The sequence below is a fragment of the Cibotium barometz genome, chromosome 52 (genome assembly GCF_041138505.1).
Source record: "Cibotium barometz isolate CiBa-2024 chromosome 52, ASM4113850v1, whole genome shotgun sequence".
NCBI classification, from domain to species: Eukaryota; Viridiplantae; Streptophyta; class Polypodiopsida; order Cyatheales; family Cibotiaceae; genus Cibotium; species Cibotium barometz.
The window spans coordinates 30,449,199-30,477,070 of record NC_141097.1 but is presented as its reverse complement, the minus strand read 5'-3'; the positions used below and the strand labels follow the sequence as shown (position 1 = coordinate 30,477,070).

The following is a 27,872-nucleotide window of genomic DNA, read 5'->3' as shown; positions in this document are numbered from 1 at the left end:
ATGGCTATTTGCGCTATCGCCAGCAAAGGGCCTCTAGAAGGTTGGTGTGGGTGATGCGCAGCTGACTGGGCAGCGGGAGAGAAAAGGAGCTCTCTGGCACAGCAAAAAGGAAGAGCCAAGGGGAATTCTGCAGACGGGGAGAGGGGGGGCTTCTAAAACGACAGAGGGGAGCGTGCAGCTCTGCAGATATACAAGGGGGGTCGTCTAGAAGCACAGAGTGCAAGGGCGCTGGAGAGTGGAGAGAAGATCGTGCTGCTGGCGAGCTGAACCAGGATACTGGGAAGGGCGCTCTGAAGAAGAAGGCCGGGCTGGTAATATTGGGGGGGTGGGAGAAGTAGAAAAAGAAGGGGGGTCGTCTACAAGGCAAAGGCGAGGAAGGGCCGGGCAGGTGAAAAGCGAGGTTGACAACCAGAGGCGCAAGGCCCTGGTCATTCTGAAGGGGGCCAGCAGGTTGGCAACAAAGAGTTGACAGCTGCAGAATTGTACAGTCAATCAGCCATCTATGTAGTTGCTGCACATGCTTTGAAGCCTGAATATCCGGTTTATAAGAGCGCATTACGGCTAGTGCGATCAAAGGAGTTGAGTGGTATTGTGTCGATTAAGGATAAGAGGTCAATTGTGAAGACAGCAAAAAAGAAGTTCCGGGCAGCAATCACACTTCAGTTTGATTTCCACCGTGCCATATACAATCTTGGAACTGTTCTGTATGGTCTGGCAGAGGATACAATTAGAAGTGGGGGCCTGGAAGGCGCTGGAGGGACAGCATAAAAGAGAACGGGTGGCCGCCTGGACGTAAAAAAGGGCTGGGGAATTCTATTGACAGGGAAGAGGGGACAGAAGCGCAGAGTTTTTTTTGTTTGTTTGGGGGCCGTGTTCTCTACGGAGGGAGTCTTTGGCCGTTGAGAGAGGGAGATGCTGCTGAAGCTCTGGGATGCAGCCGACTGAAGCGTTCTATGTTCTCTCTCTCTCTCTCTACCACAGGAAGGCTGAAACGTTTGATATCTTTCTCTCACACACAGGCATTAGGGGAAGGTTGAGGTCTATGGGGGCCCTTTAACCTGCCATGAGATTAAGGAGATGATTAGTGTGAAGGCCAATAGGAAAAATAAATGTGTACAAAAATGTTGGGTTGATTAAGACCCTAAATCTTGTGGTCAAAGGTGGAATCTTACCTTTTTCAGATCTGCCAGCAAAGAAAATCTTCAATATCTTTTTTTTAAATATTTTTTTAAAGGAGTGTTTCTCTCTCCTCCCTTTTAGACTAACCCACTTTCTACACCCTCACTTGTAGCCCTATCTCCATCCCCAACTTGAGGAAAGCTCTTTGCTACCACCTACTCAGAGAAAGCTCTGTTATCAGCCTCTTTCTCTCTCTAGAGGAAGCTCTGTTATCAGACTCTGTCTCTAGGTCTCTCTCTCTCTGTGTGCAAGCAGGCACCTAATGCAATCTCTCATTAGCTTTCTTTTGAGGAAAGCTCTTTGCTACCAGCTACTCAGAGGAAGCTCTGTTATCAGCCCTTCTCTCTCTCTCTAGAGGAAGCTCTCTTATCAGACTCTCTCTCTCTCTCTCTCTCTCTCTCTCTGCATGCAGGCACCTAATGCAATCTCTCATTTGCTTTCTTTTGAAGGTTTAGCTTTCTGTGTGTGTGTGCATGTGTGTGTGTGTGTGTGTGTGTGTGTGTGTATTGTGTGTGTGTGTGTATGGATTTGCAGCAAACTTCTTTGAAGCTTTAGCTAGCTCTCTCTCTCTCTCTCTAAGCAGGTATTTGCTTTTTTGCCATATTCTTAACATTCACTTTCTTTTCATTTGGGCCATCTATGGCTCTTCAGTGTGTACGTAGGCCATCATCCACTATGGAGTCCATGGCTATTTCCACAGTACAGGATGATGAAGGTTATTGGATTCCTACCGTTTTTAAGCGGTTCATGTGGATAACAATGCAGCCCAGTTTGAGGGGTGCACACAAGGTTCGTCGAAGGCACATGGCTTCCACAAGGAAAGGAAGGATCTTAGAATTCAAAGTTTGCAACAAGGATGGAAAGCGGCTTGCAAAGGTGCAACATGTTTACACCTCAAGCCAAATACATCTTGAAGATGAGAACTCACCACGGTTCCCAACTAACTGTAAGTTTCAGTACTTGTTTAATGTTTCTTTGCTTTGGAGAAATGCTTGCATGAAGACTATGTGAATATCAAGAACTCCAATGTATTCTATTGTATGCAGATGTTTTCCCTTCAACATGTGTGGAATGGCAGCCTCTAGAATGTTTTACAGGGACCTTCGAAGCATGTCATGTTGATCTAGGTAGGCTTATGTATGCTGGGGAAACAAGTTCCGAACTTGCAAATAGAGGAGTATTTTTCATTGCTACAACATATGTTGTGCCACAGAGGGGAAGGTTTGGAGCACTTGAGCAAATTTCTCCTCCTGCACTAAATAGCCCGGAATGGCCCATTCCAGACCCCACTACAATGGAGAGCTTTCAGCGCAGGATTTTTCATGACATTCAGTCAAGCCGAAAGGCTGCATATGGATCCCACAGGATAAGTGTATCTCTTTTCATGCCTTTACATGTGTTTATTGCTATTTTCAAAGCAGGCAAGTTCCATGGCAACCCAACAATGTGGATGAGCAAAGATGGGGCCTCTGAAGCTCTAGATACATTTCTAAAAGGCGATTGGACCACCAAGGTGGCAGAACATAAGGGCGATGTAATAAAGTGCTTAGCGGTAATGTCAATGGTAAGATGCAGGTATCAGATAGGCAAGCAAAATCTAACTATGGTGTACCCTATTAGAAGGTGGAAATGCTCGCATGGTGAATGGGAGGCTTTGGACTCTGATCTCTATGCTAGGGAGGAGGTAGAACTTCATATTGAAGTTCACCCAGGAGAGGAGCATACAGTGGTAGTTAATGATGATTGGAATTTTGCTCAGTTGAGAGATCGTATTGTCATGTCCTTTAATGTAAGGAACCAATTCAAGTTTGTTGTTTCTAATCGACCCATGCGTCAAAGGTCAGAGAAACATACACTCTGTGTGTCATTGGAGCCCCCTAGGGTCCTTAGCTTGAAAGACTGTTAAGTTGCAGACTTAGGTAACATTTTGAGTGATTTTGGGCGATAATTTGTAGCGGTGTACTTTTGAATACAAAATTATTGATTGCACCATAGTCCCAATGTCCTCTGTATTTCACTGCAATTTGGATTTTAATTTTGTTAATTTTAAAATTTTTAAGTATGTTCTATAAATTTATTAAACGTTATAGTGGAATGCTTTATAAGAATAGGTTTTGCTCTATAAAGCTCATTTCATTCTGAAGATCTTGCAGTTTCTATTTCCCTTCAATATCCCGCCATGGCTTCAAGCTCTAACTCGCTACGCGCAAAACTTGAGAAAATTGGGCTCTCAGAGCAGGTGCAGGTGAGAACATCGCCATTTTTGAGGGGGTGATCGATATGCAAAAAACTATAGACCTTCATGCAGAGGCTTTTCAAGAGCAGGTCTAGTACATGAATGATGTAGTGGCACAATATGTCGTGCAATTGCCTGAATCCACCACTAAATGGGTTCCAGTGGACTTAATCAGGCATCTGTACCATGGTGACAAGTCGTTCTGATTCAGGCTCAACCGATTTTTGAAAGGGCTTACATCTAGCAATTATAGGGTCGAAGATGATGACACCGTTTATGATTTGCAGGTTGGTAATGTAGGCACCACCTTCCTTTCATGGGATATGACGTTAGCACTGTTTCTGCAAGAAGCCAGGGATACAGAAAAAAAGAAGGGAAAGGCAGTGAGTAAGGAAGTAGCTCTTGTGAAGGAATCCAAAGGCGAGGTGGAAGAGGTTTTCTCAGAAGAAGCTGAAGCGTCCATGGCCTTGGTGCTTCTCCAACAAGGGTCAACTAAGGATGAAGAGCCTCATCGTGACCTCGAAGGGGATGAAATTGTGGAAGAGATCCCTGAGTTGGATGTAACCACTTTGAATCCCATCATCATGGATAACAAGGAATTTCTTTTCCTTGATGACATTTGTAAATCCTTGGGGTTAAGGGAGGATGAGGCCTTAAGCATATTAGCAATTGGGTCTAGTTTCTGCAAAGAAGACACAGTTGAGCAATAGACTACAGGTGTACAGATTGATTTTGATGACCATGATCTTACCAAAGCGCTAGCATTCCAAGGTTATGATACAGAACGTACAATTGAGGAAACTGTTTCCAATGCTCTTGTTGCTATAGAAAATGTAGCAGCAGAGTATGAAAGTGTCCCTCAAGAAGCATTTCAACCACATAAGCGCTTGCATGTAGATACATCAGTTGAGCAGCGTGGAAGCAGTATAGACATATGCAACCCACGCATTAGCCAATGTGATGATGACATTGAGGTGGGGTTAAATCAAAGTTGTGCCTTCATATTTATAAGTGAGTTATTACTAACACCTGATTTTTTTCTCTTGTAGAAAGCTTATATTTTTGACAAGTTTGCTGCACGTGGAGGTGGAGTTCGTGTGCAATCCGATGGACGAGACACCTCCCTGATTCATTACCTTCCTAGCTTCTCTCCATCATTTATTCGAGTAATCCATTTAGAGTACTCTGAGGAGGCACAAGCAGAGCTCATCAAGTGTAAAGCTCTAAGTGGGGTTCTCACCGAAGATGGGCTAGCAAATAATGCAAACAAATGTATACTTATTAGCAGGGAGGCAGCTATGTATACATTTGCAGGCAACTACAAAGGCCACGTGCTAAGCCATTGTGCCACTTCAATCTCCAAAGGTGTAACCAATCCTATTATTATAGCTAATAGCCAATGTGAGAAAACCACACAGAGTGACGAAGCTAAAGAAGCTCTCAGAAATCTTCTGAGGAACTTGTAATTTTCTTTCTACGAAATCAATACAAAATGTATACTTTTTTAATTGTAATGTTTCTAAGAAGTCTGAACCATTTCTCTTGTTTATTTGTTGTGTCAGCACTGTGCCCTCTAAACTTTTGGCAGGCATGTGAATGTGTAGGAAATTTCATTGATAATGATCAAATATTTGTTCTTTGAATGTCACTTAACATCCAGCTGAAATCTGGCAGTACAAAATCTTAACAATTTTTAAAACATCAAAATTTTTTATGTTTTTTGATATTTGTAAGCATATTTTTCATCAAAAAAGTGCACATAATGCTGGAAAGAGTCCAAAAATTTAAAAAAAAGAGCTGTGCGCTACGGCACGAATTTCAGCCTTTCAAATTGCAGGCCAGGCTTAAATTCGCGCCGTAGCGCACAGCCCTTTTTTTGATCATTTTTTCACACATAAGTGCATTGTGTGCACTTTATTTTGATGATTACTCTGCCTGGAAACATAAAAAAAAAAGAAAACTGCTGCTTTTTTAAAAAATATTCTATCTAATGCGAGATTTCACCAGGTGATTTTGAGCCCCAAATAACTTTTTTTTTTGTCCCTGAGCTTTTCTAAGGCCTTATTGAGCTTTAAGCCTTTTTTTCGGACCAAAAATAAATTCAATATAATTTTGTTTCTGCACTATGTAAGGATCCTCTGTTCAATGCCAACAACAATACCACGTATAACAAGATAATGTTTCACAATCACCTTATAAATAATATAAATTTTGTTCCTGTTTAACTAAGGCTCTTAATACATGATCAACAGTTTTACCCATTCAAACAACAGTACAAGAAATGAAATGTCTGCTTTTATAACACAGTTAAAACAAATGAATACGTTGGTTAACGAGTCATTGACAATATCTTATAGATTCAAAAAAATGTATTGCAATGTCGAGATTACAAAAGGCACAAAGGCCGGTGCCTAAAAGCTTAATCCTATCCTATAAAGCCTTGCTTATGGAGCGCTTTATCTTGACGTAAACGTAGTGCAAGTGCCATGTCAACAGGCTTTAGGGTCACCCTGTTGGCGTGAGCATGGCACAGCACCGAATCTTGAAACAGAGAGACCAAAATTGTTTCTGACGCCTCTTGGAGGGCCTCCAGTGCCGTACTCTGTACCTGAGTGACCCTGTCCTCACTGTACTTGTCGATGACTTCTTTTACAACTCTTGCAAAAGGGGCCTTCGCCATGATGGGGTTTGTGCTCTTTTGGTACTTTCTAATTTCTCGCAGAGCCACGGTCCCTGGTTTCCATTTTCTCTTCTTGTTGGCTACAGGGGTGGTGGTGGATGCGACCTCTCTTCCCATGGTTGTCTATCATTTCTAAATTTTTTTCGCCTTTCTTGCTCAGCTGGATCTAGATTTAGTCTTCTCTTACTTGCTTCTGCCTTCTTCTTTTCTTGTTCTTGTTTTAATCTGCGTGCTTCTTGAATTCTTTGTTCCCGTCTTTCCCTCTCCCTTTGCACCTCCTGCTCCAGTCTTTCCCTCTCCCTTTGCTCCTGCTCCAGTCTTTCCCTCTCCCTTTGCTCCTCTACTTGTCGTCGATCCTCCTCTTCGATCTCCACCTCTTGCTGCGTGTTTGCACGTTCCTTCTTTCTCTTGACACGAATCTTTATTCTTTGTTTTTTAGGTGGAGACGGGGGCTGACGCCTCTCAAGTTCCTCATGTAGTGTTTGTGCTAAGAGCCTATCCTGCTCTTCACGATGGCTTATTTCCTCTGCTTCATAGAAGTCAGCAGCTAGTTGATACTGCTCTTGCTCAATACACAGAAGTGCTTCCTAGTCTTCCTCAAATGCGACCCTTAGCTCCTCTTCTAGCTGCTGAGGGAATAGGGCTTGCTGTTGCTCTCTTCTTCTATGCTCCTCCTCATCAATCTGGCGTTCTTGCTCTTCCAGCACACGCTCCTGCTGCTCAGCCTCTGAGAGAGGTCGGGGGAATGGTGTACGCGTGGCTCTAAATGAGCCGGTGTCTCCAGGCTGCTTGGAGACATCCTCAATATTGTCCAGTCCTGAGAACACATCCGGCTGTACATCTTCCTGTCGGGTCTCTACCTCTCTGTCCATGCTTGTATGCTTCTTTTTGATACGTTTTTGCACTTGTTGAAATGCCTGTGCCGCGGCTACTGCGTGTATTAAGTTGTGTGCACCAGACGGTACGTTTGGGTTCTCAGTTTTGCGTGCAGTGTGCTTAGTTCTAGCCATCCATTGACGTACACGAGTGAATGAACGTGAAAATGTAATTTTAAAACTCACTTTTACAGGTTTATATAGTTTTTGAAAAAAAACTTATTAATAAAAAAAATCTCGACATTAATAAAAAAGCTTTAACTTAAAAAAGGCTACAATTTTTTAATATTGAACCCATTTTCGACCCATACGCCTCCGCGCAGCGAACCACTCACGCATCCCATGCACGGCACTTGATGCTCGCCAATTTCTCGTTGCAGATTGACATTTTTTACAACCCTTCGTAGTAATGACACCTGCCCTTTTGGTTTCTGTCGGCGTCGACCTCCCAAACTGCGATAAAACCAATTAAACATCTCATGCAAGGCATTACTTTTTTCCTTACCACCTCCACCATGTCGCATGTTCTTAAAGTATGCTGCCTTAGCTTGATAATGAGAGCGCTCCATTCCTTGGGTGCTCCAAATTTCCATTGGACCATATTCGTCGAGAAAAAACTGTGCGTGGGCAAATATAATGTGCTGCAACAAAGATCATATCAGAATTTTACTCTTTGTTATCAGTAAATAGAAAGAAAGGTAAATACCATATAGTGGGTGATATGTGTTTCTCCCCATGCATCAACCATTTGCTGAGTAAATGTATGTATTGCAGTCTTTAAGTTTGCAATCTCCTCAGCAACAAGTGGATCCTTTTCTAGCAATTGAATCATTTTGTCAAGTGACTCCCACAGCCTTGCCCGCTTGAGACCAAGCTCTGCATTATTCCCACGATAAGTGGTGCATTCACAAATGGCCTTCCATAATTCATATTTTGTGTGACTATTGTACCCCTCGTAATTTGAGAGAAGGTGTCTTGCTTTGGACCCACCCATGCATATTTTGTTTGGATTATCCTGACCCGGTCCTGACTTTTTAGTATCCTTAGTTAACTTTACAGCACCACCATGAAGCCCCACACTTGAAAGGACATCTTCCAGCTTACTGATGCATTCATTGCGAAGATGTTCAGGCTCCATATTCCATGCATAATTGATATGTAACTTCAGTAATTTGTCCATTATGCGTAACTTAGCATGAAGCGTGCAAATATGAACACGAGAAAGTGGAATCTCTAATATAGGGCTCCATGAGATATCTTCTTGATCACGATTAGGCGGACAATTGGTATTACAATTCATGATGCCATTGACCCACTGCATAGGTTTCTTTGGATCTTTGTTTTGCGTTGCACTCATTGAAGTTGGTTGTACATTTTTCTTGCCCTTTGCATGAGATTTGGTCGTCTTGGTGGCTGCAACCTTGCCTGAAGCTTTGCCGCGATCAATATACTCTGATTTTGAATGGCAGCAATAAATACATGGAAAAAAAGTATTTGCTCCTAGCTTGCATCCCAGCATACACTTCAATGTCTTTAAATCACCTGCCATGTGCCACTCAACTGTAAATGTTCCTACATCTTCCACATGCAAAGTTTCTCCTTTTGATTGCAATGATATGACATTTGGGATGCCTGTTCGGGTAAGGTACCATCGCAATGTATCATTCGTCTCCTGTGGAAGCTCAAATGCTGCCAACCACCATATATTCTTTTCTGATTGCACTCCATAGTAATCTTTTCCCTGAGATTGACTTCCCTTGTTGGAATTTGAGGCTTGTGCACTACAGTCAAGAAGATTATCATCCTGTTCCAGATTTCCTTTGATAGCCCTGTTCATAAGTGTTAGGCTGACTCTTTCTAATTTTCGTCCTTTTACAATTTGACACTCATCAAGCTTTAACACAAACACAGCCTGACCTTGGCACTCCTCAATGCTTAGACCATAATAAGAAATCATAGCTCTTTGAAGGGTCCTTAAATCAATAAAGACATTGTTGTACTTATTGTATTCAAATACCTTTGTAGTACATACAGGCAGAGCATCCTCCACATGACGGTAGCCACCTAACATGGTCGCAATTTCTGAGTTTGCACTTTTTCTTGCCATGGTTACACTGTATGGAGTTGGTAGCATGGGTCGAAGAAAACCTTTAGCACGATGACCTAGTGTAAACACCCTGTAGATGGCTTCATATCCCTTCCTACTGACACCAGCACTATCACATGCATCCATAATCTGTATGGGGCTTACCATATTTTGCAGCTCTCCAGAAATTCTGTTTCGGATTTGCTTAGATATTTTGCATGTGGGATCTTCTAGCAGCTTATATATGTCTGATAACTTAACAACATGTTTCAATATGCCTGCTCTACATTCCTCAGCACCACCTTCATATCCCATCATATCCCCAGCAATATCTCTACATGGAACATAAATACAAAATAACATCAATATGTTTCGCAAAACAGAAAGGCCTGCAAAACAATGGCAAGAATAGAAGTTACCTTGTTGCTCGTACACGTCGTTTTCTTGCTCCACTTAGGGTTGCCAAGGTTTCTAGGGACTGACGCTTTCTTTTTCGTTGTCGAAAGCCTACTGGAAGCTTCTTCAGGCTTGCAAGGTGTCGTTGCTTGTTTCGTGCATCCTGTTTGGCTGCATTCACCTTGTCCCGTTCAATATCAAAGGCCTGCTTAAGCAAAAAGTTGTTCTTCTGGAGCTCCTGATTCTGAGTTTTCAAGTTGTTCACCACTTCTTCAAGCCTATCAATGTCCTTCTTGTGTTGCTTCTGCAACTCAAGCCATAAGCCTCGGAAATGCAGTATTGAATGCGATTCCTGAGCTGCAACAAAAGAAAGCCTCCTACAATAGCCAAATAGACCATTAGCTCCATCACCTACATAACTAAGAAATGTAGTGATATTAACAAAATGAGGTGGAGCATTGGCGAGCGGGTCAATAGGGTATATGAATCCATTCATCCAGAGGTCAATACATTTTCGCCCTTGTGATCGAAGAGTACCCAATGGCACATCGGTCACACCACTTGATTTTGTGCTGCAGATTGTAGCATACTCAGCAGCCAAATCTACACGTAACCTGAACTTTGGTGCTCTGTTAGATATATCTTCAAGTGGCATTTTCTTTAGGGTTAGGCAATGCTGAAAAGAGCTTCTTGTAGAACACAATGCAAGAGTGAGGATAGGGTATTCTGAGGAGAGTGCAATGAAGTTTTACTGTAAAAAATATTACAAGGTCATAGATCTTCTTATTAGGTAATAGGAGAAAGGACAAGGAAGATGGCAAGAGGCATAGAAAATGGTAGATTGAGGTTTTGCAGCATAATGCAGTAGAGAGAGAGAGAGATGTAGATTGCAGACAGAAGTAGGGGATATGTATGGTAAACAATGCAAGAATGGAAAATGGTAAGCTCTGAAGCTATGGACGTTGACAGAGGGATTTTCTGCACTTCAATGGGGGAAAGAAATGAGAGAGAGAGAGAGAGAGAGAGAGAGAGAGAGAGCAGAAAATGATAAAAAGATGAGGCATGGAGGATGAGAGAGTGTGAGATATCTGCATTTGGAAGTGCAGAGGTTATGGAAGCTTACTAATCACAGATGCAGAGCCATGGCACACCCAAATGTGAGAAAGGGGAAGAGAAAGAGAGTGGTAGAGAAATGAGGGCGTCTTAGAGAGAGAATGTAGAGAGAGAAAGTGGGGGGGGACCTAAACGTGGAGGGAAGAGAGGAGGGAAGGCTTTTCAACCATTTTGAATTTGGGGAAACCAAAAAGTTACCCCCATTTTAGCTCAAGTAAATATATATTTGAAAAAATAGAAATTCAAATAATGATTGCATAAAGATCCCCTTGTCAGGCCTAGTCAAAGTATGTTTAGAGTCCTTAAGCAAAAGTACTTAAAAACATAATATGGCAGCTTAAAGGGCCCCCATAGACCTCAACCTTCCCCTAATGCGGAATGATAGTCATAAATATGCTCACTGGAATGTGCCACAAGTATCTCTCTTTCCTTTCTTTCAAAACTGAACTACAGGAATACTCCATCATGTCTATTCTTGGCTTTTCCAAGGCTGTGCACAAAGAGGAGAAGAGGGATAGCTTGTCAAAAACTTCATTGTTCTCCATTGGGTAATTTACTGTATACAGGGTTGTGTACGAAGTGTATCACTCTCTCGACACAGGATTCCAAACACACTGGTACAGCAAGTATTCTGTTGTTGAGCTTTTAGTTTGATGGTTATTAGACTCGTTTCTTTGGAAAGTTGCGAGCAGCTTGTAGCTATTGTTATGTAGAAAACATTTCCAAGGTGGTTGTTAGGCAGATTGGGTGCCCTATCCTTTTGATCTTCGAAGAGAGGCTAAAATACCATAGGTGTTGTGTTTTGGTGACTGGTGTGCACTACTTGTCTCTGGTCTTTACGAAACTCTTTTCCAAAATAATATACTACATGATTGCATTGATGAGGCCATGTGTTGGTGACCTGCTACTCTCAAAGCCAGAAGTCTCGCACTTTCCTAGCGATACCGCCCACGTCACGACAGCTTTGGTGAACCCGACGTGAAACTGCTGGGGTGAGAGTGTAGTGAAATACACACGGAAGCTATGGCTGATAATCCTGAGGGTCAGGGGGTTCATTTTGACCTCGGGGTTATGCAAATGTTTCAGATGTTTACTATGTATATGCAACAGCAGCAAGCGACTGAGAGGGAGCAAATTTCCATGACTAAAGCACTGAAGTCAATCGTGAAAAAGGTGGATCAATTTGATGGTAAAGACATCACAAAGTACCTACGCAATTACACAAAGGAAATGGAGCTAAACAGGGTGACTGAGGAGCATATGGTTCGAAGTTTTGAGCTGGTATGTGTTCCCGAAATAAGAGAGCGCATAAGAAGATTACAGGCAGCACATGGTGGCAGAAATTGGGAGGAGTTCAAGCTTGCTTTGAAGGATGATTATTTCATGGAGGATTCAGAGGCAGGAGACTGTATAGGTCTTGAGACTGGCTGGGAAGAACCTGTGGATTCTCAATCTGTTCATGCCTACATTGCAAAATGCCAGAATAATGAGGCACAGGTAGAGGAAAAGCATAAGAGGGAAAATGACAAAGGAGATGCCATGGATGATGGTTATGATGCTTCTATGAATGCTTTGCCATGTTTGTTTGATAGTGTTCAAGGTGTTGATGATATGCATATTGCTAATGATGTTATGGAGGATAGTGCATATGTGACCGGAAGTCATACGAATGTTGTTTCAGAGGATGTTTGCTTTGCAGATGGTGGTTTTTGTTTGGAGTTTCTCTTTCAAGACAAGCAGGTTTTGTTAGAGGATCAGTTTAGTGAAGTTAATGTTTATGTGGATGAGTCTATTGCTCAAGACAGTGAGGATCTTGGGATGGCTCAGCTGTTTAATGATGATGAGTTTCTATTTGCAAACATCGGTAACCAACAATCTATGAACGAGGCTTCTTGCACTCTTGATGATGCTAGAGATGTGTTTTGTTTACATGACAAAGATGATGCTTTTGATGCCTATGCTATTGATGGACCGGGACATTTTGATGTAGCATCACACCTTGATTTTCTTGCACCAGTTTGCATAGATGCAGGTGAAGCATGTAAAGGCTTTGACAGCATATTGGTGGTGAAGATAGATGAGGAGGTAATATGCAAAAGAGCACAATGTGATGAATGGCTTGCTATGATGCCATTATGTGTATTTGAACCAAGGATATGTTATAAGTCAATGGAGCAGGCTCATGTGGAATGCAAATGGGTATTTGATCGTGGTATATGGATTGTTGACAACCATGACAAATGTATTTGGGGATTGAATGCAGAACAATGGTGGATAATCAGGAAGGCTTTGTTTTTTTTACTTGTTTGATATTTATGGATACCAAAGCTTGGTTTGAAACACTTTAAAGTGTTCCAAACATGGGGGTTGGCCAGATGACAGGTTCTTTTTGCTGATTAATGTATGAAGATGATATTCAGATATATGTGGATCTTGATGATGACTTGGCACATACCGGAGGATGTGCAGGTTTAGAGGGGGTGAATGTCTTGCCACGGCACGTCTATGGTGTGAAACCATGCATGTGAGGCCATTAAGTGCAAATCCAGATGCATGGGATTAAGTGCCTGTGTACATATGGGATGTATGGCGTGTGGAGGGTTTTGCTTTTGAGGGTGTCGCCAGGTGTACAGGTGAAATGGTTTGGTGTTGAGCTTGTTACAAGCCTGTCTGGAGTAAGGTTCACTGGAGGTGAGATCAGCTGCTTGGTCGTCTGAATTTGTGGGCGCGTCCAAATACAATGGGCACTCGTGAGTCAGTATTCTGAGGCATGGGCAATTAGGAACGTAATGGCCAAAAGATTTGGTGTGAAAGCATTGTGTAGCCAAATTAATATATATATATATATATATATATATATATATATATAGATAAGGTGGCCAACCTATAAAAGGGGCCACATGGCTGTTTGCGCTATCACCAGCAAAGGGCCTCCAGAAGGTTGGCGTGGGTGATGCGCAGCTGACTGGGCAGCGGGAGAAAAAAGGAGCTCTCTGGCGCAGCAAAAAGGAAGAGCCAAGGGGAATTCTGCAGACGGGGAGAGGGGGGGCTTCTAAAACGACAGAGGGGAGCGGGCAGCTGCAGATATACAAGGGGGGTCGTCTAGAAGCACAGAGTGCAAAGGCGCTGGAGAGTGGAGAGAAGCTCACGAGTGCTGCTGGCGAGCTGAACCAGGATACTGGGAAGGGCGCTCTGATGAAGAAGAAGGCCGGGCTGGTAATACTGGGGGGGTGGGAGAAGTAGAAAAAGAAGGGGGGTCGTCTACAAGGCAGAGGCGAGGAAGGGCCGGACAGGTGAAAAGCGAGGTTGACAACCAGAGGTGCAAGGCCCTGGTCATTCTGAAGGGGGCCAGCAGGTTGGCAACAAAGAGTTGGCAGCTGCAGAATTGTACAGTCAATCAGCCATATATGTAGCTGCTGCACATGCTTTGAAGACTGAATATCCGATTGATAAGAGCGCATTACGGCTAGTGCGATCAAAGGAGTTGAGTGGTATTGTGTCGATTAAGGATAAGAGGTCAATTGTGAAGACAGCAAAAAAGAAGTTCCGGGCAGCAATCACACTTCAGTTTGATTTCCACCGTGCCATATACAATCTTGGAACTGTTCTGTATGGTCTGGCAGAGGATACAATTAAAAGTGGGGGCCGCTGGAGGGACAGCGTAAAAGAGAACGGGTGGCCGCCTGGACGTAAAAAAGGGCTGGGGAATTCTATTGAAAAGGAAGAGGGGACAGAAGCAAAGAGTTTTTTTTGTTTGTTTGGGGGCCGTGTTCTCTACGGAGGGAGTCTTTGGCCGTTGAGAGAGGGAGATGCTACTGAAGCTCTGGGATGCAGCCGACTGAAGCGTTCTATGTTCTCTCTCTCTCTACCACAGGAAGGCTGAAACGTTTGATATCTTTCTCTCACACACAGGCGGAATGATAGTCATCAATATGCTCGCTGACTTGAATGCGCCACAAGTATCTCTCTTTCCTTTCTTTCAAAACTGAACTACAGGAATACTCCATCATGTCTATTCTTGGCTTTTCCAAAGCTGTGCACAAAGAGGAGAAGAGGGATAGCTTGTCAAAAACTTTGTTGTTCTCCATTGGGTAATTTACTATATACAGGGCTGTGTACGAAGTGTATCACTCTCTCGACACAGGATTCCAAACACACTGGTACAGCAAGTATTCTGTTGTTGAGCTTTTAGTTTGATGGTTAGTAGACTCGTTTCTTTGGAAAGCTGCGAGCAGCTTATAGCTATTGTTATGCAGAAAACATTTCCAAGGTGGTTGTTAGGCAGATTGGGTGCCCTATCCTTTTGATCTTCGAAGAGAGGCTAAAATACCATAGGTGTTGTGTTTTGGTGTGGTTGGTGTGCACTACTTGTCTTTGGTCTTTACAAAACTCTTTTCCAAAATAATATACTACATGATTGCATTGATGAGGCCATGTGTTGGTGACCTGCTACTCTCACAGCCAGAAGTCTCGCACTTTCCCAGCGATACCGCCCACGTCACGACAGCTTTGGTGAACCCGACGTGAAACTGCTGGGGGGAGAGTGTGGTGAAATACACAGGGAAGCTATGGCTGATAATCCTGAGGGTCAGGGGGTTCATTTTGACCTCGGGGTTATGCAAATGTTTCAGATGTTTACTATGTATATGCAACAGCAGCAAGCGAACTGAGAGGGAGCAAATTTCCACGACTAAAGCACTGAAGTCAATCGTGAAAAAGGTGGATCAATTTGATGGTAAAGACATCACAAAGTACCTGCGCAATTACACAAAGGAAATGGAGCTAAACAGGGTGACTGAGGAGCATATGGTTTGAAGTTTTGAGCTGGTATGTGTTCCCGAAATAAGAGAGCGCATAAGAAGATTACAGGCAGCACATGGTGGCAGAAATTGGGAGGAGTTGAAGCTTGCTTTGAAGGATGATTATTTCATGGAGGATTCAGAGGCAGGAGACTGTATAGGTCTTGAGACTGGCTGGGAGGAGCCTGTGGATTCTCAATCTGTTCATGCCTACATTGCAAAATGCTAGAATAATGAGGCACAGGTAGAGGAAAAGCGTAAGAGGGAAAATGACAAAGGAGATGCCATGGATGATGGTTATGATGCTTCTATGAATGCTTTGCCATGTTTGTTTGATAGTGTTCAAGGTGTTGATGATATGCATGTTGCTAATGATGTTATGGAGGATAGTGCATATGTGACCGGAAGTCATACGAATGTTGTTTCAGAGGATGTTTGCTTTGCAGATGGTGGTTTTTGTTTGGAGTTTCTCTTTCAAGACAAGCAGGTTTTGTTAGAGGATCAGTTTAGTGAAGTTAATGTTTATGTGGATGAGTCTATTGCTCAAGACAGTGAGGATCTTGGGATGGCTCAGCTGTTTGATGATGATGAGTTTCTATTTGCAAACATCGGTAATCAACAATCTATGAATGAGGCTTCTTGCACTCTTGATGATGCTAGAGATGTGTTTTGTTTACATGACAAAGATGATGCTTTTGATGTTTATGCTATTGATGGACCGGGACATTTTGATGTAGCATCACACCTTGATTTTCTTGCACCAGTTTGCATAGATGCATGTGAAGCATGTAAAGGCTTTGACAGCATATTGGTGGTGAAGATAGATGAGGAGGTAATATGCGAAAGAGCACAATGTGATGAATGGCTTGCTATGATGCCATTATGTGTATTTGAACCAAGGATATGTTATGAGTCAATGGAACAGGCTTATGTGGAATGCAAATGGGTATTTGATCATGGTATATGGATTGTTGGCAACTATGACAAATGTATTTGGGGATTGAATGCAGAACAATGGTGGATAATCAGAAAGGCTTTGTTTTTTTACTTGTTTGATATTTATGGATACCAAAGCTTGGTTTGAAACACTTTAAAGTGTTCCAAACATGGGGGTTGGCCAGATGACAGGTTCTTTTTGCTGATTATGTATGAAGATGATATTCAGATATATGTGGATCTTGATGATGACTTGGCACATACCGGAGGATGTGCAGGTTTAGAGGGGGTGGATGTCGTGCCACGGCACGTCTATGGTGTGAAACCATGCATGTGAGGCCATTAAATGCAAATCCAGATGCATGGGATTAAGTGCCTGTGTACATATGGGATGTATGGCGTGTGGAGGGTTTTGCTTTTGAGGGCGTCGCCAGGTGTACAGGTGAAATGGTTTGGTGTTGAGATTGTTACAAGCCTGTCTGGAGTAAGGTTCATTGGAGGTGAGATCAACTGCTTGGTCGTCTGAATTTGTGGGCGCGTCCAAATACAATGGGCACTCGTGAGTCAGTATTCAGAGGCATGGGCATGCATGTGAGGCCATTAAATGCAAATCCAGATGCATGGGATTAAGTGCTTGTGTACATATGGGATGTATGGCGTGTGGAGGGTTTTGCTTTTGAGGGCGTCGCCAGGTGTACAGGTGAAATGGTTTGGTGTTGAGCTTGTTACAAGCCTGTCTGGAGTAAGGTTCATTGGAGGTGAGATCAACTGCTTGGTCGTCTGAATTTGTGGGCGCGTCCAAATACAATGGGCACTCGTGAGTCAGTATTCTGAGGCATGGGCAATTAGGAAAGTAATGGCCAAAAGATTTGGTGTGAAAGCATTGTGTAGCCAAATTATATATATATATATATATATATATATATAAGGTGGCCAACCTATAAAAGGGGCCACATGGCTGTTTGCGCTATCGCCAGCAAAGGGCCTCCAGAAGGTTGGCGTGGGTGATGCGCAGCTGACTGGGCAGCGGGAGAAAAAAGGAGCTCTCTGGCGCAGCGAAAAGGAAGAGCCAAGGGGAATTCTGCAGACGGGGAGAGGGGGGGCTTCTAAAACGACAAAGGGGAGCGGGCAGCTGCTGCAGATATACAAGGGGGGTCGTCTAGAAGCACAGAGTGCAAAGGCACTGGAGAGTGGAGAGAAGCTCGTGCTGCTGGCGAGCTGAACCAGGATACTGGGAAGGGCGCTCTGAAGAAGAAGGCCGGGCTAGTAATACTGGGGGGGTGGGAGAAGTAGAAAAAGAAGGGAGGTCGTCTACAAGGCAGAGGCGAGGAAGGGCCGGGTAGGTGAAAAGCGAGGTTGACAACCAGAGGCGCAAGGCCCTGGTCATTCTGTGGGGGCCAGCAGGTTGGCAACAAAGAGTTGACAGCTGCAGAATTGTACAGTCAATCAGCCATCTATGTAGCTGCTGCACATGCTTTGAAGCCTGAATATCCGGTTTATAAGAGCGGCTAGTGCGATCAAAGGAGTTGAGTGGTATTGTGTCGATTAAGGATAAGAGGTCAATTGTGAAGATAGCAAAAAAGAAGTTCCGGGCAGCAATCGCACTTCAGTTTGATTTCCACCGTGCCATATACAATCTTGGAACTGTTCTGTATGGTGTGGCAGAGGATACAATTAGAAGTGGGGGCCTGGAAGGCGCTGGAGGGACAGCGTAAAAGAGAACGGGTGGCCGCCTGGACGTAGAAAAGGGCTGGGGAATTCTATTGACAGGGAAGAGGGGACAGAAGCGCAGAGTTCTGGGATGCAGCCGACTGAAGCGTTCTATGTTCTCTCTCTCTCTACCATAGGAAGGCTGAAACGTTTGATATCTTTCTCTTACACACAGGCGGAATGATAGTCATCAATATGCTCGCTGATGACTGGAATGCGCCACAAGTATCTCTCTTTCCTTTCTTTCAAAACTGAACTACAGGAATACTCCATCATGTCTATTCTTGGCTTTTCCAAGGCTGTGCACAAAGAGGAGAAGAGGGATAGCTTGTCAAAAACTTCGTTGTTCTCCATTGGGTAATTTACTGTATACACGGCTGTGTACGAAGTATATCACTCTCTCGACACAGGATTCCAAACACACTGGTACAGCAAGTATTCTGTTGTTGAGCTTTTAGTTTGATGGTTATTAGACTCGTTTCTTTGGAAAGGTGCGAGCAGCTTGTAGCTATTGTTATGTAGAAAACATTTCCAAGGTGGTTGTTAGGCAGATTGGGTGCCCTATCCTTTTGATCTTCGAAGAGAGGCTAAATTACCATAGGTGTTGTGTTTTGGTGGCTGTTGGGGACATCATAGCATAGCGGAGGCTACACTCCAACCCACACACTTGTCAATCCGTGAATGCAACCCGGTTAGCGCATAGAGGCTATCCCGAATGGGAGAAGAGGAGTTAACCACACACCAATGACCTCTAGTCCTACTCAATCCTTCTCAACACTCAAGCAATCAATCTTACATAATCAAAGCATCAAGATTAGGCTACACTTAATCACACAAATGCAACTTATGCAAGGAACCTAATATGCAAAGAGCTATCACACAAGCCTCAACTACACATTATTTCAAGCACAAGCTTCATCACAAGCACTCTATAACTCACAAATCAAAACATCATTAAGAAATCTAGATTAGCAAGAGTGTAGACCAAAACCTCATATCATTGAAAATGTAAAGAATAGAAAGTACATGATTGAAACAAGAATGGAGATGGAGAGCCTTGGGAGAGCACTTGAGAAGGAGCTATGGAGCAAGCTCTCTCTATGAGCCTCTCAACCAAATGACCAAAGAGTGTGTTCCCTCTCTCAAATGGGCCACCTTTTATACAAAAATTCTAGAACTCCCAAAAGTTCCCATGTGGGATTATTGTCAAGCCCCCTCCCACATTCATCTACAACTTTGAACTCTTTTCAAGAGCCCTAAGTGTCTTTTTTGTTGCATCCTTGTATTGATCTTCATTTGCATGCAACACTCCCCCCTTCCTATTTTGCGCACGTCCTCGAGCGCGGTAGTAGCAAGAGCTGCAACAAAAAAACAATTGATACGAGTAAAGTCCCTTATTGAAAAAAGAAAAGAAAAGAAAAGAAAAGAAAAATCAGCAATGATAATTTCACACATGAGCATACAAGTGCAGGGCTGATTAAAGTTTTAATGAGTACTAAAATAGGTGAGTAAAGACTAGTCAAAGTGAGACTTAAGTGGTAGATAATGCTATGCAAAGGCAAGTGTGCTTTGTACACCGCCGGTTATGACCGTAGTCTCAATGTCCTACCAGTATGTAAGTTACTCCTAAATGGCATACCTACTCCTAAATATGAGCAAAGGTGATTGGAACTCTCGTTTTTTTTTTAAAAAAAAAATCTGTGTGTAGAAGTTGATGAAGATTAAGGTTCTATCCCAAAGAGACCCAAGCAATGGCCAAGAGATCTCCGCCAAGAGAATCTAAAGACCGCTAAGTATCTCAAGGGCGACAGACCCTTTTTCTTTCTTTTATGACCTAAGGAGTACCCCATGAAGATGAGGGCATCGGTCTCAAGGGCCCATAGTGTACCCCAGAGTCCTACCAACATCTATCAAGGCGATAGATTCCTCAAAGTTCTTCTTCTGAAGTTCTTAGACATCAGTGTTCATCCCATGGAAACGAAGGCATCGGCCCCAAGGTGCTAAGACAACCTCAGGTCCTACCAAGCATTTCACATGGCGGTAGACACTTCATGTCTCAATTCACTTTGTATATATATATATTTTTTAGGGTATATTTTCATAAATTTTTATGACTCCTAGCACCTAGCTCATATCTAAGAGGTAGCTACCACTAAGGATAACTAATATACCTTGAAAGCATAAGTACTTGGCATACTCCATTGGTATAGATCCTACACTGTCTTTAGATAGAATTATCTTTTACTAAGTCTTCTAAGACTCTAGAATTCACTCACCATATTTTAACAACTAATCAAAAACTGAAACCAGTCAACATTGTGTGAACATGCAAACCATGTATTCAAAAGATAAAGGTACTTAAAGAAATAAAGATTAAGATTTGAATACACCTGTTGTAGTGTCCTGTTGTTGATGTTGTTTATTTGCATTGATGCATTGCTGATTTTGTGCAGATTACTCCTCCTTGATCTTTGTAAGCGTAGCATGTCTCCCCCCTTCCTAATTTGTGTGCACGATAGGTGGACTATTGGGGCGTGTGTTTGATGCTCTTGTGTTAGCGAAGATCTCTGCAAAATTTTTATTAACAAACAAGAAAAGAGAAGAAAAGAATAAAAAATTTTCCATTGGTACCAAACACCGAATATAGCCGAGGGGAAAAAAACCAATGGGAGAAAAGTGTCCTGGCTTGTCGTTCTTATTGTGGAGTCGTTTTTACTTACCCTTGCGCTGGTGGTGGAGATCATCTCAAAAAGAACATAATCCTTTAAAGGCATAAGGAACCACACTATTCAAACATTGATCGACCAAAGAGCTTCATTTGTAGTGTTAATGCCTTATCTTTGGTGTTAGGTATGTCCTTCTTGAGTGAAAATTTTATCAATTGTCTTGGAATTTGAGCAAGATAAGAGGATTTAGGCTTTGAAATGCTAGAATCTATGCTCAAATGAGACTCCTTTGGAGTTGGAGGTACACCAGTTGATGGTGGAATTGTGTAACAAGGAGAATTTGGGACAACTGGTGACTCATTACATGTTTTAGGAAGATCAACACAAGTAGATTTGTAGGTGCTATCACAGCCACCTTTCCTTTCTTGAAGAGTTTGTGTTGATTTCTTTTGCACCCACTGATATGGAAAATCAAGGGTGGTATTTGGAATCTTTCTGAAAGACTCTTTTACCCCTAGCAAAGCATGGCATTTTGGAAGCCAAATTGCTGTTGCACCCTCATAATAGCCTTGTGCTTTAAGAACATGTTTTGGGACCCATCGAGTAACAATCCGAGGTTTAGGCTTGGAAATGATGTGCTTCTTAGGAGGCTTAGCAACTGGACTAGATGGTACAAGTTTGTACGCATCTTTGGGTAGCCACATTGATAATTCCTTCTTGCCCGGCCTTCTTTGAGCAGCAACTAGAGTAGTTGGAACATGCCAGCCATGGCCCTCACTTGAGTACTCATCAATTATCCACATCATTTGTGTTGGAGCTTGTGTCTCTTTCTTATCAGCATCATTAACAGATTTGAGTGTTAAATTATCAACTGAGACTTCCTCGACATGCATAGCTGTTGTTTTGGATGTATCCCTATAGTACAAATGATCTAGAAGAGCACGTGGTTGTACCATTCGTATAGGTATAATGTCATATCCATCTGAGTCACAGAATTGAATTGGCTTCGGTAAAGCACATGTCGATAATGTTGCAAGGACATGACTCCATTCTAATGGATCAATTAAATGCTCAGGGAAGGGTTGTGGAATGTATGCCTCGTCTGATACACTTCGATTTCCCTTAAGTCTCTCAGTGTTGAAATCCCTACATGAGGCTCCGCACATCCATAGATCTTCTCGCCCGTCTGACAATGTAACTCTTGAGCCCTCAGATGAAGCAGAATCAAACTCATCTATTGGAGACCTTGTTACATCACGATATGAGTGATTCCTTAGGTTGACCCTTGTGATGACAGAATCATGTCGGAGGTACAAGTAATTGTATCCCCAATCTTGAATCATTTGAAATTGTCGCATGAATGGTCTACCTAATATCACTTCGTAGTTTGGATGTTTTCCAAAATCCACTACTGCAAAGGTGTGCTCATATTCAATCCCACATGTGGTGACCAATACGTTCTCGAGCAGCCCAAGGGGATGTTCTAAGCTTCCATCTGCTAGCTGCAAGCGCATCCTTGTACTCCTAATAGCTGGTTTGCCCCACTTTTCCCAAATGGACCTTGTCACAATACCCACTCCTGCGCCACTATCAAGTATTGCAGTTGAAGATACTTTTCGCACTTCTAATGGGAGGGTAGCATTTCCCTGATCGTCCTCACAAAATTTTCCTACTTTGTTGATAGGAACTGGCATTACATGCTTTGTCTCAGGGTGTATAGTACACTCATGGTGACCCTTTTGTAGCAATACCTGCTCTGACAAACATGTGGCAATATCATTCCACAACTCAGGTTTAAGCTTTATCAACTCAAGCAAAGGTAAGGTACAAGCCACTGGTGCTGACAAAATAGCCTGCACCATACTCATATCTTTCTCCTTTGTCAACCTTTTATGCATGGAGGGTATCCTCAAGGTTTGAGAACAATTCTCATATTCTCCCAGATATGATGGTAAGGTTTTCATTGTATGCTTACTTCTAGGAGAAACAATTGTTTGAACTTCCTCCTGAATGCTTGGGTGTCTAAATTTGTTTTCCGTGCCTCTGGTAAAATCCACCTCAGAGAATGGAGGCGAACTAATAGAAGACATGTTCTCATGAACTTTCTCATGAACTGCAGCCCACATGTCATTTGCCATGTCTTCATTAGCATCAATAACTTCATCATTGTATGGGAAGACAAGGCTAGGTGATGGCAGAATGTCATCTTTCAATGGAGTGTCAATTGGTGCAGACCTTTCGCTCTGAGCTTGTGAAATGAGCTCACTTTTCATTTCTCTACTTGATGACATTTCTGGTATAGTTTCTAATGTTGGCTTAAGAGAGGTTGGGCCACGAGGAATAGGTGGTGGTGGTCCCTCAAGTATTGACTGAGCTTCCCTAATGAGTTGCTGGTGTACAGCCAAATTGATCTTCTCCTCACGAGGGTTTGGGTATTCTTGAAGCTTCTTGGGTAGCTCAGATAAAGCTGCAATGCAACTTCTATGAGCATCAATGATGGCCTCTAGAGTCTCATTCACTTTATCCACAAAAACAGAACCCCCAGAACTAACCTCAGTCGTACTAGCCTCATCTTGTTTAGCACTAGGCCCAGGTTGAGGTTGATGTTCCTCATGCACTTCTTGGGAAGTAAAAGTTTTATCCCTCATGTTTTGTTTAGAGGTTTCCTGAGAACTAGTGGATGTACTTTTAGTTTGTTTGTTTCGGTTCTTCTTCCTCCTAGTGGTTTTTTTTCTATTGGACTGTAGGGTCTTGTCCACTAGATTTGTCTTTGCATCCCTAGTTCGAGGTGTCTCATCAGTTTGCATTTCTGCATTTCGTGTTTGTGATCTAGTCATGACTCTGAGTGGCACGACATCCTCATTCTCAGATGAAGGTGGCGATGGAACTGTGCCTACAAGGTTGAGTGAAACCTTTGGTTGAGAGGTGCCTTCCTCATGTGGTTTCAGCAGACAGTCTTTTGGGAAGTGTTCTACACAACACCCTAGACAATATCTTTCAATCGGTGGAAACTGTTGTACTGTTGTATTTGACCGAGATGCTTGCCTTGAGCGATGTGGACAATCACGAGCCCAATGGGGTTCTCCGCACTCATAACAGGGGCCCATAGGTTTGGCCTCTACTTTCCTTGGCTGCCATTGACCTGAGGGGCTTGGAGTCCTAGGTTGATAGCCGCCTAGCAACATTAAAGAGTTTTGTTCCCCTGGTTGAACGTCCAGTGCTGGGCTTGGGTATGCGGGACTTTCAAAGAGATTATCTTTGGATGAATATGATGCATATTGTTCTTCCACATAGCCTGGGTTTACCAAGTCTCTACACATATTTGAATTGTCATAGTCGACAACCCTCACAGGAGCAGTCCCTGGAGCAGGAGGTTGAGCACCAAGAACAGGTCGTGCTTGTTCTTGTGTCATCGGTGGCTTACGTTCAAAACTAGTATACTGTTGATACATTTGTGGAGCCACTCCACCCCTCGGCTGCTCACGTTCCTGTCTCATTCTCACAATGCGAGTACAATCCTGTGTGGTATGAGTAAAGTTCCAAGCACAGGCTTGGCACCACTTCTTTGTGGGTTGGTTTGTGACTAGAGGAGAAAAGGTATTACAGTCCTCTGTTTTATGGTCACCGCCACATGCTCCACAAAGATGAGGACCTGTAGGAAGTATACTCCTCATTCTCTGCTGCTGTTGTTGTGGCTGCATGGGTGGACGATAGGTTTGTCCTAATCTCCGTAGTACTAGGTTAGCTATCTGGTCAGGATTTACTAGCGCGCTAGACCCTGAACTTTGGTCATCACCCCATTGATTTCTAGGTTTCACCTCTGGGCCAGAACCATCCTGGAACTTGAAGTTATCGGTGAAATCCATAGCATCATGGCAACACTCATTGAAATTTGTATGCTTCTTTGCATAGAGATGTGTATGCAGTGTTGAATTTTTGAGGCCTTTTAAGAAGAGAGAAATTAATCGACTTTGGGCGGGCTTCTCATCTTCTGGGCAACGATTAATGTACTGCTTCATTCTATTTACACAGTCTCTAACACTCTCATTCTCGCCTTGCTTGAAAGAGTAGATGTGCGCTACCGTGTCATGTTGAATTCCCATCAAAGAAAAAGCAGCAATGAATCTCTCTTCCAAAACTCGTAAAGAAGTTTTGTCAGAAGCTTCTAATGCCTGAAACCAAGCTAGGGCTTTTCCTTCAAGAGTGAGTCCAAACCCTTCTATCTGAGTATGCTTATCAACAACTTGCTCAGCTCGAACTGCTTGCCTAAAAGCTGCTACATGATCGTATGGATCTCCCGACCCTTCATACTTCTTAACCAATTTCTGAAGAGTTGATGGCCTTACTTGTCGTGAATACTCATCATAGGGCCTACGGCCTCTCACTCTCAGTGGAAATTGTTCCTCTCTTTGGAAAGATGGTCCACATGTTTCCAAAATTGGTGTGGGTACCCTATTACCAGCCTCACCAAACCCCTCCAAAGATCTTGTCACCCTCATTTCAGGAGGTGCATTTATGGGAGGCCGAGTTAGCTCCCCTATCCTCCGATTGTTATAATGAGAGAGATGTTGGTGTGGTGTGACCTGAGGTCGCACATTTGGTGTAGGATAATATCTTGGTGCTAGAGTTGGGCTACTAGCAGTGGTCCACTTAGATGTTGAAGGTCCCTCTCTAGTGAACTCTCGTAGGGGAGGAGCAACAGTTTCTCCAAGAAAGGCTGTCTCTCCTGGTTTGGCTATATTTGTTGAGAACACTTCCATAAATAATGGTTGTCCTTTCCACGTGAGTTCCCGAATCTCCTTCCAATCTAAGGTTCGGTATTCATTGGCCCATTTATCAATTATTCTGTTCATGTGTCCTGCAAGCTTCTCAACTACCACCACATGAGCTAGAGGAAGATCTAGCTGTGGCAATTTAGTCGTGGCATAATATCCCTCTAACGAGTCCTTATAGACCTCTTGAAGTGGGTCATCCTGTAAGACCTTAGTCACAGGAATTTGTCGTACAAACTCCCAGTGGCGTTCAACCCCCTGATCCAGTTTACTCTTGCCTTTCCTATCCCTTTCCAAATTTAGATCTACAAAGAGTAAATCATCTATGGATGGCTTTGAGGATTGGGCATTGGATGGTCCAGGCATGTCCGGCTCGATAAGCCAATCATCTCTAGACACCCTTGCTCTGGAAAGTTCTGATAAGTCTAAGAACTCGGTTTTAGAGAGCTCCCCTAATTTGTCTACCTTTTCTGGATGGTAGGTGACTTCGTAGCGAACACCATCTCCACCCATATACATGTTACCCTGGTCATTGACTAGAGGTGCTCTATCAAGTTCTGAGAATATGTCGGCGATCTTAACAAGATACCGTTGTTGTGGGTCCCTAAAGATCTCAGCTCCCTGAGCATTTGTGTAGACATATTGGAGTCTCACATTGAGTGTTAACCCCATGGTGTCGGCTTCAAATGGATTAAAGGATCTTGAGGGTGTCCTATTTGGGGCTACGGGATGACTATTTGTCGGCCCTAGATTGTCCATGGACAATGAACTAGTTGTTCTAGAGGAAAGGGTATCGGATTGGGATTCCGAAAGGGTTTCAGCAATATCTGCCAAATTGCCTACCGATTGGGTCCCACTTTCTTGCGTAGGTACTCGAGAAGGTGCCCTATGTCCTATGGCAAAATCTACACGACGTCCCGACCGCAAGTGCATAAGGTCAAAATTTTGTTTTGGTTTTGTTATGTGTTTTTGTTTTGTTTTGGTTTTGGTTTTTTGTGTAAAACATATATATATATATATATATTATTTAACCTACCTAATCACTAAAGGCAGCTAAAAATGGGTCTGTGTGGCGTAACTATCTACCCTATTTTTTGTTATTTGTTTTTTTTTAAATGTTTTTTTAAATGATTTTATGTTTTTATGATTTTTACTTTTTTTAACACAAAAATTATGAATCACACTAAAAAAATACTAATTATGCACAAAGTTACAAAAATGAAAAAAAATTTAGGTTAAACTAATTATGCAAAAAATTAAAGAATGAAGAATTACAAATTATGCAAAAAAGTAGACTCCTAAAAAATCAAAAAATTTTCTTTTGTCTTCTTTTGTTTTTTCCTCTTTTTTTTTGGGTTTTTATTGTTTGTTTGTTTGTTTGTTTTTATTTTTATTTTATTTTATTATTATTTTAAAAAAAAATAAATTTTGTGCCAAAAAATATGAGTTTACTAATTATGCATCATTTACATACTTCTAAAAAATAAAAATATGCAAGCTTCTTTATTATGCAAAAATTTAAATGATGAACAATGATTTCGAAATAAAAATTGTTTTTTTTTCTCCTTTTTCTTTTTCTTTTTTTTTCTTTTTGTTTTGTTTTGTTTTTTTTATTTTTTTTTTATTACAAAAATTTAAAACAATGCAAATTACTCTAATTATGCTAAAAATTACAGAAATGAAAAAAATAAAAATTATGCAAATAATATGGACTCTTAAAAATAAATATTTTTTTTTATTTTTTTATTTTTATTTCTTTTTTTCTTTCTTCTCTCTATTTTTTTTTAAATTTAATTGTTTTCTTTTTTTTCCTTTTTTTTCTTCTTTTTCTTTTTTAATCTCTTTGTTTTTTTTAAAGAAAAATTTAATTGTTTTTTAAATCTTTTTTCTCTTTTGTTTTTTTTAATTTTTGGTTTTTGTTTTATTTAAAAATACAAAAAAACATTGAAAATTTAATTTAAAAAAATAAAAAAAATAAAAAAAAGAAGAATACCACCTACCTTATCCTCCTCGCCGCTCACTGCTCCGGATTTCGCGCCGGCGCACACGTGGTCGTCTTCAACGCGCCAGCTGCTCGTCTTCACCCCACCGCCTTCTTTGCTCTGCTCTGGTTGCGCTCCTTGCCCTGGCTGCAGCCTTCAAGCTAGCCTTCGCCAGATTTGCCGCCTCTCGTCTGCTCTCCTACCCGCCTACACCAGCTTCGCCCACGCCTCTGCTGCTGCTGCTGCCGATGACAACGCCCCCCCCACAGCGCCTCTCCACTCCACCTCTTCCGCCTCCACGCTTCTGCCAGCCGCCACGTCAGCTGCAGCGCACGACCTGAAGGCTGCTCTCCCTCAGCTTCAGCACTCGATGAAGACGTCTCCCCACAGAGCTCTGCCTGCTGCCACGCTTCAACGAATAAATATATATATATTTATTTCT

General features: G+C 42.5%; 2 protein-coding genes across 2 annotated transcripts; one reads left to right on the top strand and one right to left on the bottom strand.

Annotated features, from left to right (window-relative positions):
• LOC147609043 (uncharacterized) lies at nucleotides 1-27,771 on the top strand. Its single transcript, XM_086788706.1, has 5 exons — nucleotides 1-40; nucleotides 187-311; nucleotides 415-741; nucleotides 17,699-17,807; nucleotides 27,584-27,771. Exons 1-5 carry the CDS (start codon nucleotides 1-3, stop codon nucleotides 27,769-27,771), a joined length of 789 nt encoding a protein of 262 aa, XP_086644832.1.
• Nucleotides 7,624-9,997, bottom strand: LOC147609044 (uncharacterized). The gene is made up of 3 exons (XM_086788287.1): nucleotides 9,476-9,997; nucleotides 9,222-9,390; nucleotides 7,624-7,641 (listed from the first exon to the last, which is right to left on the bottom strand). Exons 1-3 carry the CDS (start codon nucleotides 9,946-9,948, stop codon nucleotides 7,624-7,626), a joined length of 660 nt encoding a protein of 219 aa, XP_086644413.1. The 5' UTR covers nucleotides 9,949-9,997.
• Nucleotides 27,772-27,872: the final 101 nt, after the last annotated feature.